The 16,706-nt window shown below is 42.0% G+C and overlaps 1 protein-coding gene across 4 annotated transcripts; it reads right to left on the reverse strand.

The window, feature by feature from the left end:
- Positions 1 to 396: 396 nt before the first annotated feature.
- On the reverse strand, positions 397 to 14,838 carry DHX40 (DEAH-box helicase 40). 4 transcript variants are annotated; one of them, XR_012778018.1, is made up of 18 exons: positions 14,616 to 14,838; positions 14,194 to 14,339; positions 13,686 to 13,805; positions 12,295 to 12,525; positions 12,030 to 12,096; positions 11,329 to 11,460; positions 9,800 to 9,899; positions 9,263 to 9,349; positions 8,593 to 8,775; positions 7,961 to 8,041; positions 7,120 to 7,277; positions 4,856 to 4,970; positions 4,460 to 4,568; positions 4,042 to 4,136; positions 3,411 to 3,480; positions 2,772 to 3,000; positions 1,113 to 1,272; positions 752 to 887 (listed from the first exon to the last, which is right to left on the reverse strand). XR_012778018.1 is itself a non-coding variant. In XM_075518222.1 (17 exons), the coding sequence occupies exons 1-17, from the start codon at positions 14,752 to 14,754 to the stop codon at positions 748 to 750; spliced, it is 2,199 nt and encodes a 732-aa protein (XP_075374337.1). In that variant the 5' UTR covers positions 14,755 to 14,838; the 3' UTR covers positions 397 to 747. The 4 variants fall into 4 exon arrangements, 2 of the variants coding, with proteins under 2 accessions (XP_075374337.1, XP_075374336.1); XR_012778019.1 differs by having other exon boundaries at positions 773 to 884; XM_075518222.1 differs by lacking the exon at positions 1,113 to 1,272 and having other exon boundaries at positions 397 to 884.
- Between the last annotated feature and the right edge of the window lie 1,868 nt (positions 14,839 to 16,706).

The raw sequence follows: 16,706 nt of genomic DNA on the forward strand, positions 1-16,706 counted from the left end.
TGCTGCCGGACTGCAGGCCGTAACCTGGCCGAGTAGTGGATTGACTGCTGGGGGGGTTTTTTGCAAAATGGAAACCACACAGTGCTAAGTCATCCCTGACAAAAATTATGCAGTTAGCAAGAATGTGAAAACATTTACAAAATACTTTGCATACAAAGACATCTTCACCCAGAACCCTCACTGTACATGGTACAGCACAATACACAGTAGGAACAACACTGTCTGCAACACAGAATGCAGGTGGCAAACGTCCTTTTGAATTTAGACCCTGATGGTTTCCTCATTAAAAGAGCACTTCCTGCACATTTTCCTGAGTAGTGTATGAGTGTGAAGATTGTACAGCCACAACCATACAAAGTAAAATGGATAAAAACTGACAGTTCCACTCCTTTAAAAAAAAAAAAAACCTTTAAGAAAATTTTATTAATAATGGCACTGAGACCACTGAGACCTTTCTAAGTCAACTAAATGCCACAGAATTGGCACCACAGTAAGTATCATGTCTTCATCCACATTTGAGGCCACTAAATTGTTGCCAGTGACATGTAGCAACAAAATTCAGCTCGGTAACTTTTCCTTGCTGGATGCAGCAAAGGAAGATTGCGTTTGTATGCCATGGCACTCAAACTTACCACAAAGCAGAAGTTTTCCTTCATTCCAGTTGGACATTTTGCATTACGCAAACATAACCAGAACGACTGCACCAAACTGCCTCTCCTCACAGTGGGAGGAGAGCAGCTGCGAGTATTACCCCGTTTCTTTCAATGGGCCACTTAAACCCTGTGCTCTTTGCTGCTTTCTCTCAAGATATCGAGCTCGGGCATCCAGTATTGATTGATCATCATTCCTTCTCTCTGTCTTCTTTGCGGAGTTGTCTGTGACTCCTTCTGGGGGGAGAGGAGAGAGAGAAATATACTCTTCGGTGTCAAAACCAAAACCAAACAAAAAAAAACCCCAGCATTACAATTCCTCCTATTTGTAAAATACCCAAAAACCCCCAACAGAATCTCAAATGTTTTTCAAGTCCCAGTCAGTCATTTGAATGACTTCCAGAGAGGACAGACTGTACCACAGCAGGGAGGGGGGGGGAAAAAAAAAAAAAAAAGTCATGCCTTAACTCCCATGTCAGTATTTGCAGCTGGGCCCATCTCGTCCCCAAATGTGTATCTTGCTTTTTATTGTAACAGATACTACACATCTTGTGTTCTATGCACCCATTTCTTCTCTAAATTACACATCTCAAACTCAGGTTTAGGCAGGAGAGGGACAGCACTGGGAGCAGGAAAAAAAAAAAAAGCTTAGAATAAACTATCTTTATAAATTTCCAGAGGTAGGAGGAAGAGGGAGGATAACATACAGATAAAGGAGTGGGAAAAGTCAATACTCCAGATCAGACGCCGTTAGAAATGCACATTCTCCCACTGAGCCGAGACCTTGGGAGTGCTTCTCCCAGAAGGAAAGAAAAGCAGGAAATATTTTCAGTTTAAAATAAAATTTAAAAAAAAAAAAAAAAAATCATTCAAAGACTCTGAGAGCCTAAGTACTGTGTGAATGAAGCAGCTACTGCAGCCTGTTCCTAGCACTCTGGGGCTGGGCACCAGATTCTTTGATATGAGGAAGGAGCTTTAATCAGCATTCACTCTTGGAATATTTGCAATTATTCTGTCTTGGAGTCAAATAATATTTCAGCTCATGATGCAGCCTTTCCTTCCATTGGGCACTAATTAAGCCTTTGTCAGCTATTCAGCCACCTATTTTTACAAAGCTCCCAGAAATACAACATCTGTAAGGTCAGTATTAATCTCAAATTAATTTACAGTTGCCTGGTGAAGTCAAAAAGTTAAAGGGGACAAAGAGAACAAACCTCAGTTCCTTGGACTTCAGATAAATAGATGAGCCTCCTCTGCGTTATCCAAGAACACAAATGTCCTTTCCAGCAAATTTTAACCAAATCCAATGCATGTTTTTATCATTTTAAAGGGTTGTTTTATACAATTATGCAGGACAGAAAGAGACGCTGGTCTGAGCACAAGAGTCTACATTTTTTCTATCGTTAAGGAAACTGAAGAGAATCTATATTGCCAGTGCCTGTACCGTATATTAAATTAATGTTTTGGAAGGGTCAGCTCAGGAGTAAAGAGGCCCTCTGAATACTTGGCTGCTTTACGAAACCTGCTGACAGAAGAATTCAAAGAATGTCAAGCAGCCAGATCAGTTAGCAGGCACCAGTTTTAATTAAAACTGACAATTTATTTAAACACATGGCATTAAATTCATTGTCAGAATGAGACATCCACCAAAATGTGATACTTTTTCTTCTGTGTTTTTTGTTTGGTAGGTTTTTTGGGTTGGTTTTTTTTTGTCCTCCCCCCTTCCCTATAGCCCTTAGGACTTCTCTCTCTCAGGACAGTATTATTTTGGGTATCTATGGCTAGACACTCTTTGTGAACTTAATTAATGGTTAGACTCAAAATGCTTTTATTCAACTCTGGGTTAAAGTTCTGCTCCTGTCAGCTATATTAAACCAAAAGGGGGGAGCATGGCAAGAACCAGTAAGCAAACACCACTACACACACTGCCGAGGCAGGCAAATAGGGATTGCAGAGCTGTAGTAAGAAAACAACCAGAGCTACACATCAAACATGTTAAGCACATCCAGATTAACACCTACTAGTCCAGAATGCGTTCAGTGACATCATATATGCACACACATGTCCACAACAACCAAGAAAACTACACACGCCATAGATATGGACTAGTAATGTGCTTACCATACTGCCTTTTAAGGTCCTCCTTATGCTTCCACTTGGTTATTTCCTCTTCCGTTACTTCTTCCCGTGCCACACTGCTCAGTTCATATGCATCGATTTGATGCAATCTGGGCAACAAGTCTTTGACCCATTCATAGCGAACAGGACACACTGTCCGGACATAGATTTTGGATGTCACTGTGACATCATGGAAGATGATCCACTCGAGGAGAGCCTCCTGGTTATATAGCTGAAAAATTAAAAGATTGTTTCAGAACTGATAAAAAGAATTTTTGTTTCTAGAGCACCCTCCATCGGAATATCTTCCAATGCTTCAGATGCAAGAATGAGATAAAGCTGACATTACCCTAAATTTTCAGACAGGGAAACTAAGGCATAATGACTTGCTTAAAATTGCCCAGGAAATCCAAGGAGCCAGAGAGAAAGTTCAGTCTATGTCACACTCATTTCATAAGCCAAACATTTACCAAATTTGAAGAAGTGAGGCTCTTCCCCACTCTCAAAATGAACACTGCACCAGTGCTTCTCCTGTCCATAAGTTAGCACAAACCAAACAGAAGAGGAAGAGTTTACAGGGACCTGTCTCTTAGTCCTTTTATAGATCCTTTGCTACTTTATTAACAGACTTTGGTAACTTACTGTAGATGAAGGATGGATATAGACTATGCTGCCATGTCCGTCCATTGTGCAGAATGTCCTGGCTGCAGATCTGAAAGGTTTGTGGAAAAAAAAAAAAATTTACAATGAAACATACTTTGCTGTAATTAGACAGCAACACTAAACTAAGCAAATCAGCAGCAGCATAGAAGAAAATACTCATATATAAGCAGAGGAAGATCTTTCCAGAATTAAACTGTAAAAAAAACCAATGAGGAATAAAATATATCTGTCTAATTTACCACAGTAACACTGCAGATATAACACCACAATAATAAACAGGGTTTGGGATTGAAGTCTTTGACAGCCATGATAACTGGACACTTCCAAGCCCTTTAGTTTAATATCCGGAACTACTCATCAGCTTCCAAGTTCATTTCACAGATAGAAAAACTACTATTCCAAGGATGTAAGCAACTTCCCCAGGAATGTAATGAGAGTCAAAAGCAGAGTACCTACCAGGCTTCCAGCCCTGTGCAGAAACACCACCTTCAGCAGCAATTGCTACTTTTAACAATATACAGCCTTACTATTCTGTTTCAATATGCAGCTACACTTTTAAAGAATACACATAATATCTTTTCCATTCAATTCTCCAAACTTTATTACTTACCTCCTAGCTACATTGATAAAGTATCCTGCACACAGACATCTTCTTAGTATTTCAGTTCTGGAGCCTTCAAATGTCTCTTTAGGGAAGTCTGGCAGCTATGTATACAAAAAACAACATGAATCTGGATCTTTCCTGAAGAAAAAGTGGCTATACCCCCTCCATCCCATAGATTTTAAACTCTGGGTTTCTCACCTTATGGAAACCATGAGGAAAGAAGGAAATCCCTCCTCCTTGCGTGTTACCACCATCATACCTGTTAGTTACACAAGCTACAGCAAGGATGCTCTAATAAATATTTAAGTGGATTAGTTTCTACTAGAGAAAAGCAACAGCCATCTGGCAAAGGCTCAGTAGTTCAGTACATGTCTTAAATATAAACTTATATAATTCTACCATATATAAAAATTATATTTTTCACCTGTTTCAGTTTACTGATTATTTCCCGAAGTTGTTTTTCCACACTAAAAGCAGATTTTAAAGCTCTCCAATGGATCCAGTATTTCTGGCACCAAGCTGAAGGAGACTTGCTGAGAACAGAAATACTTGCATTATAAAGAAGCCCTTTGTAAGCTGAAGGCAGAAAGTTGCCTCTATTTTTTGTTACGGTCGTACAAAGAAGGCAACCTACACAGCTAGATACTTTGTTAGTTTAAATAATAGGTGTCTTGATAGAAATTTCAGATCACAATAAGGAATAAATCTGCAATTAGGTCTGAGTACATACGCGTGCATATACACAATATATTTAAAAACCATCAGCAGCTGGGAGTTATGAACAATGCAAAACCACTTACTGTAAGGAATCATTTTATACCTTGCTTTGCACTGTTCAAAAATATTTAAGAGGGTTGCAAAGTCGTTGCATCCTCCCACTTGTGAGGAAAGCTCCTGGTGTTGAAGTTCTGCCTCCTTTTGCTTCTGAGAATCACCTGCGGAAGCAAGTTATATCTCACTTCAACAAAGTAATTTTTATTTATCACTCCTACTTAATTTTCTATTGGTATCTCTCCAAAGTGTGTTTGACAGTCTTGGCTCTTTATTCATGTTATTTTTAGATTTGTCTCTCCTCCACAGCTGCATTTACAGTTCTTCCTCCTTCCACTACTGCTGAATGAGAATACGTAGATGCCATTAAATCTGTGATTAATCTCATCAGTCAGCACTAGAGATGAAGACTGGTAGTCTCTTAGGAAGAAAGGTTCTATGTATTTCTCTCTCACAATCAATTCAGATGCTGACATGGAAAGATAAAGGAACAGCGACCTTAAACAAACAGCTCAAGTGAAAGTTTTGCCCTGAGAGAAAAAAACAAGACTGTTGAAACCACCCCATCATAGCACCATGTAATCTATTTAACTCCGCTTTTGTCCTAGTACTCAAGTACCATAGTAATGGAGGTCTTAAAATAAATAAGAGTCTAGAAAAAATGCGATCTGTGAGTTTAGTGGGAATTCACCTTCACTAAATGCTAGGAATGTATTGGCAAAAGCAACATTTCCAAAGTATTATTTCAAGTTTTAAATACCCAAAGAATTTCTTCCCCAGCACAACCTATTCCCTTTAGTAGAGAGGGATATGGCTGCAAAGGCCAATGCATTGCATTGCTGCTATACTGCAGACGATGTCAGAAGTTTGTGGGTATTAAAAGTAACACCAATGAAGTAAGGAGGCCTGTTCATATACATATTGCACATGAGCAAGTGCCTTTGGGATGGGAGTCTCTGCGTCCTAACACACGGGGTTGCTGGAGAGTAACGAACATGTGTGCATTAGCTAGCTGAACAGATAACAAGGGCATATTGCCAGATGGAGGATGGGAAAGCAAACACACATTTGTGGGAATGGGAAAGACCCCAGAGCAGACTCCAAGCTATCAGTACTGTCAGCAGTGTCTTTAGCTGTTGCATTAACGGGCACGGTTAATAGACTACAGAGATAACTGGACAAGAGCCAGTGAGTGACTAGAAAGGACAAAGGTCTCCCACAAAGACTGTGCTACATATAAAGACTATATGTAGCACAGCTGGGGGGGAAGGGGGCCAGACAGGAGGGGAAAGGAGATAGGAAGAAGGACGTGGGAGACAGTTTAGCACTAGTGAGAGGTGCTAGCTTGGAACCACAGCAAAATTACATTTTCTATTTAGAAGAACACTGGAAGTGGAGGCAGTGACAAGTTGAGCTTCTCACAGTAACTTAAAAGATCTATTTGGTTAAACAGAGTTACTGAACAGAAAAGCCAATCGAGAGGCGACCTCATTTGTTAAAAACAAATTAATCAGTCCCTGTTGTCTGTACTTAGACCAACAGCAAAACATCTGCTGTGGTATGTTTTGGTTTTCTGGTGGTTTTTGGGGGGTTTTTTGGGTTTGGGGTTGTTTTTTTTTTTTCTCCTTTTCCCTCCTGTAACACAGGTTTTCCCCTTATGACCTCTCAGCAATCCACTCACTTATGCATATGTTGCTTTACAGCTCACAGCCTTGGGACAAATGCAACCCACTTCCATGCTGTTTTGAAGTCTTTAGAATAGCTGCTGTCCAATTCCTAGCATGCAATCTGCCCTGACTCCAAGACCACAGAAAGCTGTAAAAGCATACAGGCAAAGTGCCATTGTATATTTGTCCTAACCTTACCATTCTTCCCTACAGATCTGCTACGATGTACTCTGGGAGACAAGGCATTGCACTTGAGGAATCTTCCTCACACTGCAACGTAAGGGTTACTTAAAGCATTAGTTTAAGGTAAATACTTAAGTTTCCCACCAGTGTTGGGCCCAACTAAGGAGACCAGCTTGCTCCCTGGCAGGAGTATCCTTACACTCGAGTAAAGGCTTGTGCTACCATTGTTCAAAATACAGAATCAGTTCCCACTTTATGGCCTTGAGATACATCTGTAACATACTGTGGCCTCACAAACTATTAGCACAGAAAACTACTGAGAGCAAAAAACCCCACAGAGGGAAGCTGTAGAAAAGGTCTCCAGGTGAAGCAGCATGTGCTGCCTAACCATTGCCTGAGACCTCCCTGCCCAAGGAGAATTCCCCACCCACCCAAGGCTGCTTTGGGATAAGGTGCTTCCTACCTGGACGAATGAAGACATTTTCCACGGACAACATGGCTGCTATGGGAAGCAGCAGATCTTCACAGTCAAGAGAAGCAGCTTTTATGACAGCACAGGTCAGGTTGGGAGGGAGGGGAAACTGCACCAGGAATTCACCCAGTCTTGTCACGTGGCCTCTCCTTATCCCAGAAAAAAGATTCAAATACCAGATTCAACAAAACTATGTTTAAATGTAAACTGGAACATGCACACACAAAGTCAACCACCATATACTGATAAAGAGCATGAAAGAAGCATTTCCCTCTGGACTGTTCTAACACTGCAGTCTGTGTGTGCCCAGATAGATGCTGGAGACATGCAGCAAGTGTCACTAGCAGAAGAACGTTTCACCTTTCTCCAGTTTGCTTATGCCTGCTTCACGGCAGGCAATGCCAGCTTTTTAAGTGTATCAGATGCTTAAGATTTTTTTTGCAAGAAGTATCCCTGCAAGCTTAGGATAAGATCTTGCTTCCTGTCTTGAGTTCTGGGATGGGCCTCACAGCTATTGCCTAAGCACCTTTGTCACAACAGTCTGGGATCTGCTATCAGGAGCTACAGCACAGAGAGTTGAGGTAACTTGTCTGAGGTCACTCAGCAACTCCAGGACAATGCAGAGAAATTAATCTGTATCTCTCAAGTCCTAAGCCATGCTCTAAGCCTAATTTTACAGGGAGTGTATTAAAACCCAGTAGTTAACTTGCTGGTCTAATGAGGAAACATATTCTACTGCTGGGGGAAGTCCTTTAGTCCACATGAACAACTCACACCAGTTAAACCATTAGATTTTAAATTCTTGTAGTGACTACACCCCCTTATTTTTTACCTGTCAATAGCATCACACTGGTAAAGTTCCTTGAGAGCTTCTAAAATATGCCTTTCTTCAGGGCGGTCCAAATAGGGAAATCTATAGTAAAAAATGAAATTAAAAAATCTCACTGTTCAGACTCAGTATAGCTTTGTTAGTTTTCATATTTACTAAAATACTTTTGTAACCTGCCAGTACAGGTTTCTGACCAAGGTGCACATAAGCATCTTCAGTATACAGGTGTGTTACTACATGTACAGCCTCAGGCTGAAGAATTATGATGACAAATCCCAGCGTGGCACATGCAAAGATTAACTGTATTTTCTGCACATGTATGATCCTAAAATTAAACGATTCCACAGAGATGAAGCTTTTGGGATATAAACATCAGTATTTTAAAGGAACGCTATTAACTATTTAATTTTGGAGAGGAGGAGCTAGTTTTGGCAGAATCTCAAACTGAACTTGAGCTCAAGATCCAATCTGGCATTAAAGACTGAGGAGAAGAGCAGAAAAGCTGATTGTATTGAAGTGTCACAGTTGGCCGGGGACCTAATCCTGCATCCTGCCAATAGGCTGTTGGTGCCTGTGCTGCCTTGCTGCTGAGACCCAGGGAGAAAATGATAATCCTCCCCCTCAGTGGAGGTTACCTTATGACATCATGCACGGAAAGGCACTTCAAGGTGAGGATCACAGATGTCAGACTGGTCCTCTTGATCTCTGGGACCGTGTGATCAGGCATGCATTGCTCCCAGAATTCCTTGCTGTATAGTCGATAGCTTTTTCCAGATGATGTCCTGCCAGCTCGGCCAGCTCGTTGCCTTGCTTCGCTCCTTCCAAAACAGGAAGGCAAGGAAAAAAATAAATCCAAACTCTTGATCCTTTCTGTTATTATCCAAAGAAGCACACTGTAACTACGATAAATAATAGTAATTTCTATGCTTGTAGATGGAAGATATATTATACTGTGCAGCAACTGAGAAATCCAGCTATACAAGAATTAGCAGAATGAAGAAGCATTTCTATGCGAAGGAAGATTTTTTTAAGCTTCTCTGAATCAGGCTGTTGTATTCAGCAAATGCAAGATGACATGTGAGCCACTGTTCAGACTACAGACAATGCATTGTCAATTCCTTCTTAATGCCTGTAACTTAGAGGAAATTATATGTCCTGAACCACTTTCTATTTAGCAGCAAACAAAACGGCTTTAAATTACAGAACCTCAACCCCCCCCCCTTTTTTTTTTAAAGATCAAGTGATACACAGTATTGCCAGAGCAACTCCCAGAAACGCCAAGCACATGACCTTTTTAAAACTTACTTTGAAATGGGAACCACCTCCAGTATGTCCAAGCCAACTCGGGGGTTATGATTCAACTGCTTCACAAATCCACTATCTACTACATATCTGAAAAAGATTCATACTCTGTCAGAGAAGAAAACAACAGAGGTCTCAGTAGACAGACAGGTAACTGCCATGTGCATATCATCAAAGCAAGAACACATTTACCCTACAATCTCTGCGAACAGGTAGCTGCACTTTGCTGGTCAGCCGCAGCCCTGCAATGGTTCAGTCTAAAGGATGTTACAGATAATACCTCCCAGCACCCAAGGAGACTATGCTCACTTAATGGAGCTGAGATTTGATTTCAAATTCGGGTCCAATAATATTAGTCATCTGTAAAACTATATAATAGTATCAAGGGGTTTTTTATTCACTATACACACAAAAAAGGCAACAGGTAATTATTGGGCAGGTATAGTAGCAGAAGGAAGTCAGACACGTTTTTCCAAATCTAGCAGAACGTTCTGAATTCTTCCCTCTGTTACAGCTTTTATGAAGGGTAGGGAACAGTACCTGACTCCATCAATCGTCAGAGATGTTGCAGCAATGTTTGTGGACACCACACATTTTCTAATGCCTGTGGGAGCTGGCAAAAATATTCTTTTCTGTTGCTCTAAAATGACAGGTAGTCAGTCAAACAATCTGTTATGTTATGTTACAATGCTCTGATTTCAAACCACATCTCTAACACTGTGCAAACTTACTCAAATGCTTAGTGAAAGTCATTTGAATGAAATTAGAAAGTGAATCACATAACATTCTAAAATATAGATTCGGTATTATTTTAGCATATGCCAGAAATCAGAAAATATCTTATTTCTTGCTTGCATATTCAAGAAGATTTTGAGATCAAGAAAGGCCAGCTCTCCTGAATGCTTCCAAACCCAGCGCTAGGAAAAACAAACAAGATGTCTGGTCTTAACAGAATCTTCATGAAGGATTTGAAGGGTTTTAACAATCAGAGCAAGTCAAGGTGAACATGAAAAGATTCAGTTAAATCCCCTGTGTTTCCAGCAAATCTTCTTTTAACATGTAACAAAGCAGCATATGCAGTTTCCATTAATTCATTTTGCTTTCCAAGGAACAAAAAGGGAGGGGGAAATTCAACTTTCCCCTGAAATTTTCTCAATTATACTTGAAAAATATAAAAATTTATTTAAAGGAAAATTCTCTCTTGTGTGTTTAAAAGTATTCAAATACAACGGCCTCTGAGAAACTACCACAAAAGAAAAAAAAATAATAATTCTCAGGAATTGAACACCTATCATGGAGTAAGGAAGAAGCTATACCTTTCTTTTATGCAACTTTTCATTTTGCTCTTTCAAGAAGGTAAAAATTTTGCTCCCTCTCTGGAGATCATTACCAGATCCTTCCTCTCAGCAGCACTTCCAGATGGAAGTTGCTGTCCTGCTCTTCTGAACACTGCTTCAGCCTCTTGGCATTCTGCATACTTCTACATTCATACACCCACACATTTACAACATCACACTCAAGTTCATCTGAAAATACAGTGTCTGTGTCAGTAAAGGTCAAAGGGCCTTTGTTTTTAATGCGTCGAAACTAACTGTGGTAATGCTGCCAAATAAAACAGACTGACTCATTCTGATAACCTGTACTTTTCTATATTGTGTAACACTGTACTACTTCTATCTTCCCTTACAGGTCTACTCGCATCACCAAAAACCTACTGGCAATATCTTTTTCCATATAAAATAAAATGTGAGGGCCTAAATAAGACATCTGAACCTTCAGTTACACAATATCCCCTTCCTAAGCTGGAGACCTTGATGCCATGTGAAGCCATTTCCAGTGAATGTGAATTTTAACTGGAGGCTTCTGTCCAAGTACAGAGAAGGCTGAAGTTTGATTAGTTTACGAACACCACAAAAAAAACCCATAGTGCTACAGTATTGTAACAAATGGGTTAATTAATACCATTTTTTGCAATCACAATAGAATATTTGATCAGGATACTGTTTATAACAACTCTTGCAGTTAACATTTATGTTAATTAAGTTCCATATGACATTATATGCTCTTACCTGTTGACATTGACCCATACAATGGTAAAATAAGCAGGCCTTCAACAGACCGATCATGTACTTCATACCGGTAATCAATAGATTCTGCTTTCTTGAAAAGTAAGTCACAAGCTCTTTCTATCTCAATTTGACCTAAAAAAACATACAAAAGCATTTAAGCAACCTATGTAGCTACAACTCTGCCTTCCTAGTTTGCAACATCTCTAAACAAGATTGTTTTGCCAAGAGTCATCAACACCATTACAAGAAGGAAATAATATTTATAAGAGTTAGTTTAGGAGGTGACATCCAGTCTTTCCACAGTGCCTCTCACCAAGGCTTTCCTTAAAAGATGACTGCATAAGTGCCTGGCCCATACATTGCTGTAGGGTTTTGCAGCTAAAGAAATTCTCCCTTCATGAATTAACAACAAAATAAACCACGTAGACAATACAAACAGAGTACATTTGGCATAGGAAGAAAAGAACATATGCAAGTTTTTAAGTTAATATTTTTCTTATCTGATCTCATAGGTATGGATATACCTAAACATGCTCTGAAAACTATCACTTCACAAGACTATGTGCGTCAACCTGCAACCTTCCCTCCTCTACTTACTGCTCTGGGACAAACTAGACAGTCATTGGAAGGATGTACTGTTTTGTTGGCAATGCTGTGCTTCACCTGGAATAGCCATCAGTTGTTGAAAGAAAAACTCTCACCTGTCAGGAAAACCAAGATGTCGCCTTCTGGTTCATTTAAGTGGATATCCAATGTCACTTTTACAGCCTGAAACAAACAACAAACACGCCAATAACAGCTGGAATCTCACTTACTCTTTCTAAAAGTCATAGTACTAATTCTTCCCTCTATCCTGCAGAGATGCTAAGAACACAGCAATACAGCAGCTAATTCTTGTGGTCTTTCACAGATAATCATACCAAGAACAGAGAACGCAACACAGAAACAAAGTAAAACAGACCAGACCTCTGTAACATACGCAGAGCTGCCTACGTCCCTTGGGCTGAGCAGGTTGCAGAATATCTCCTTGACGGGATAACTTCTTCCTGGAATATGCAGCACTGAACAGTGTCCAAAGAACTCTGAGAGTTTATCAACCTCCAGGGTGGCTGACATCACCACCACTTTCATGGCCGTCTTCCTGTTTGGTGGTTTCTTCTGTAGAAATAGTTTCTTCAGCAAACCAAATAAAATATCCTAACAGAAAAACAGAAGCAACTTATATTAGTACCCCAGTTTTCTTAGAAGCGCCTGATGAACTTGGAAGGGACTGATTATATCCTACTGATACAGTGAAGATAGAAAATCACATCTTCAGGGCCTACGTGCTCAGAAGAATACATACACTTACCCTGGTTGTCTTGTAAGTACGCTAATTGGTTTCTAGAATTTAATTAATTTTTTATCAGCTCTTCTCACAGCCTATAAACAGAATCAGTGTAACTTAAAATCCTTTGATTTTCATTTTTATACTCTCATCGTCAAGTCATTTGCCAGCAGTTACCTCAGACCCTTTTTAAAAAGTCATCACCTTTGTCCAGCATACGTTACCTGACTGAGTGCGCACTCTCCTTTGTTGTACTATTTATTGTTACGACTTCAGCAAGTTTATTTTACTCTGCAGTGCTCTGGATTAAAAATCTGCTCCTTTTAGTTAAGCACAGGTGATGGAGCAGTAGCTTCTTACATCACCCTAGCTCAATTACTTGCAATACCCTCAGACACTTGAGGGCAGAACCGGGATTCAGAAAGCATTTTCCCTTTTCCCCAGCTGGACTGGTAGGTTGTTTGACACACAACACAATCTCTTGAGGACTCAGTGACTCGAGTCTCACTTTGCTTGCCACAGAAGGGTCAGAGTGACATTTGATAGCTTGTGGTACTTAGGTCAGTCTAGACACTTCCATGATCCCTAAAGCTCTAATCTCTTTGCACAGTCATATACACACCCTAAGAACCATTAGGCCTTAGAGTAAGAGATATTTCAGGGATTTGTTTCTTTGTGTGTGTTTTTTTAAAATTAGGATTCTAGAAAGTCTGTGTTCACTGTGCTGGCTTCAAACTCCTGGAAATTCTGGGAAAGTACCCAATAGCCAGCCAAGTTTTAACTGCTTTCAAATGCAACAACAGCTACAAGAATTCCAACAGGATTACAGGCTGCACCTTATTTTCAGGTTATGCAGCATGTAATAAACGGAGCAGCAATTCTATGGTCTTAGGACAGCAAAAGGATAAAGCGCATCCATGGAAAGTCAGCCAAAATCCTTGGGGATTGTGCAGAAGTGAAAGAAAAGTACAAGCAGACCTCAGTAAAGGAGAAACAGTGACCCAAATGACAGATATAAGGCAACACTCACAGTGCTGAGGCTCCGCTCATGGGCTTCATCCAAAATGATGATACTGTACTTGCTGAGAAGGGGGTCTACCAATATTTGCCTCAATAAGCAGCCATCAGTCATATACTTGATGGCAGTATCCTGAAAGGTTTAATTAAGACATTCAGCTGTTATCCTGGATTTTTACTTAAAGTAAAGCAAACAATTCTACATAGATCACATATTTGTCCAGAACACACACTGAGATTGCATCACAGGTGCTTATGCACTGCATCACAGGTGCTTGGCAATGTTTTACTTGTAAAGTGTTCAAAAAACCTGATCAAATGAGTTATATGATGCATACAACTGCAGCTTCGCCACAACTGGGACAGATGGCTTCTCAAGGCTCTCAGCCCTTCTGCATGCAAAGCCCCAGGAGAGGCAACAGGGCTGTGCCACTCCACGGAGAGGCCCACAAGGAAAAAACCGAGCCACAGCCCACCCTGCCACGACAACACCTGCGGGAACACAGCCCTCAGAGCCCTACCTCGGTGGTGCAGTCATCGAAGCGGACCTGGTACCCAACGACACTCCCCAGCGAACACCCCATCTCCTCGGCCACCCGCTGTGCCACCGAGATGGTGGCAACACGCCGGGGCTGGGTGACACCAATAGCCCCGTGCTTGGCGAGGCCTACGGGAGAGACGGGGAGAACAGGGACACTGAGTTGTGCTGCTCAGTTTATACACGAGTACCTCATAATATACATGTGGTCATAGTTTTTTAGTTTACAAGGTTTAATCAAGCCGTCTCCGCCCACCACACGCACAGCACAGCCCAAAGCTGCGCCCCCCCTGAGGGGACAGGGCGATTATCTGCATTTATCTGTGCTTATTTCCCAACGTTTCGGGGCCGAGGCCGCAGAGCCGAGGGGGGCTCTCAGGGGTTTCCCCCCTCCCCGGCCGTTACCTGCCTCGAAGAGGTACTTGGGCAGCTGCGTGCTTTTGCCGCTGCCCGTCTCGCCGGTGACGATGAGGAAGGGCTGCTCCCTCACGGCCTCCACCAGGGCCCGGCGGTACCGGCGGATGGGCAGGCCGGCGCCCTCCATGGAGGCTGAAGAGGCCGCGGCCGAGGGCCCCAACGGCCGCCCCGTCAGGTGCGACACCGCTCCCCCCTCACGTGACCTCACGCGGAAGCGGCGCCGGCGCGCGCGCCGATGACATCCGCTGTTTACGCACGCCTAACGGCAGGCGCGGGGCTCTACGCCCCGCCTCCTCCTTAAGCCCCGCCTCGTGAAGCCCCGCCCTCCCAAGCAGGCCCCGCCCCCGACCTCTCCTCAGCGCTCTGCCCCAGGCAGCAGCTCCCCCTCTGGGTAGCCAAAACCGTTATTTTTTTCCCCCAAATGCGCTGCAGTTTTTCACAGTGGCACTTGCTCCTTCCCCAGGGACGTTGCCAGCGCAGGGAAACCCAGCGGCACCTCTCCCTGTGCCGCCCCGGGGCACCTTCTGGCCGGAGGGGCCCAGCACCTCAGCCCTTCCAGCTCTGGCACAGGTCAGCTGCGGCGTAAAGTCAAACTGGTGGCGGGTGACGTAACCAGTGGCTCTCTCTCAACAGGTAAAATAGCCCCTCACCATCTACACAGTGTAAGGAAGAGACACGATGGGAGGAAACAGCTCCATAAAATCAAGTCTCCGTGATTTACCACACTGGGGATGCTCGGATCTGCCTGAGGCCTGACCGAAGGCCTCAGCTTTCTGGCAACGTCTGTGAATTTACGTACGACCTGAAGGTGGCAAGCGATGTACGCTTAACATGAAACCAGCCTGCAGCCCAGGTTCCCAACTTGTGCCTAACGGCTGCAACTGAATCCCCGTTTCTGCTAAAGTGCAATTTTTGCATTGTGTTTTGTCTGTACGTCATACCGTTTGTTTCCCTTACAAGTCCTGTGTATTTAATGTTTCACCCTCCACTAGGCTGTATCAGTGACAAGAAGCACACGGTAAATTTGTCATCATACCAGGACCAAATTTAGGCCACCTACTGACTCCAGTTATCCCCAATCGCCTCACTTTCTACCTCTGACACAATGGGAGGAATATTGACCTACTGGCTCAGGCATCATGGTGAGGGCTGAGCCGGGAACGCTGGCAACGCGCTCTGAGGCTTGGAAAATGTTACATCAGTCCCCAGTGTTGCCAACTTCAGATATGTGTAACCTATAAATATTTGTTTAGTCTGACTACAATTGTAAAATTGTAAAATTATGGCAGATAAGCTGTTTTTCTGCCCTTCCTTACTAATGTAGCCAGAGAGAAGAGAACATTGCAGTAACTGTTTCATTACAGTACCACAACTAGGAGAGACACGGGGTATTATGTCTCTGGGTTCATTGCTTTGAGATGTTTGCAACAATCGGACAAAAAAAAAGACAGGCAAATCCCTTCTCCAAAGGTACACAAACTATCCATCAGCTATCAACAAATCATTCACACATTGGTCTTTTTTGCAACGTGCAGGTTCCTACTTTTAATAGGAATTTATACACTAAGGTGTATAAATGTATACACTAAGGTGTATAATACACTAAGGTGTATAAATGTATAAGGTGTATACACTAAGGTGTATAAATCTTCCACTTCTGCCTGAGGCTCTCCTGTAGCAATTACCTAAAATAACTTAAATGCTCCTCTCTAAGCATGAAAAGCACGTCAGTCTAGCAGTAAGATTACTATACCCAAGCTATAGCTCTGTTCACGTAGGTACATAATGGAACGTGCCAATACACTGTATGTTGTTACGTCCCTTTCTGAAAGCGTACCATATGTATTGCCTGATGGCGTTCTAATGCCGTGTTGCCACTAGTAACTCACACAGTTAATGGTGATCCTATACACTGCTTTATTATTTCTTATTGGAAACTTCGAACACACCCTCATTACACTTTTTGGTATACATTTACTAATAAGTATTTAATGGTTTTCATAGGTACATCTGTATGCATGAATGCATGCACGCTTGCCCATTCTGCTTGATTTTATTTAAATCACATACTGCTTTTGG

This window comes from Mycteria americana, chromosome 15, assembly GCF_035582795.1.
Source record: "Mycteria americana isolate JAX WOST 10 ecotype Jacksonville Zoo and Gardens chromosome 15, USCA_MyAme_1.0, whole genome shotgun sequence".
In the NCBI taxonomy this organism is placed as follows: Eukaryota; Metazoa; Chordata; class Aves; order Ciconiiformes; family Ciconiidae; genus Mycteria; species Mycteria americana.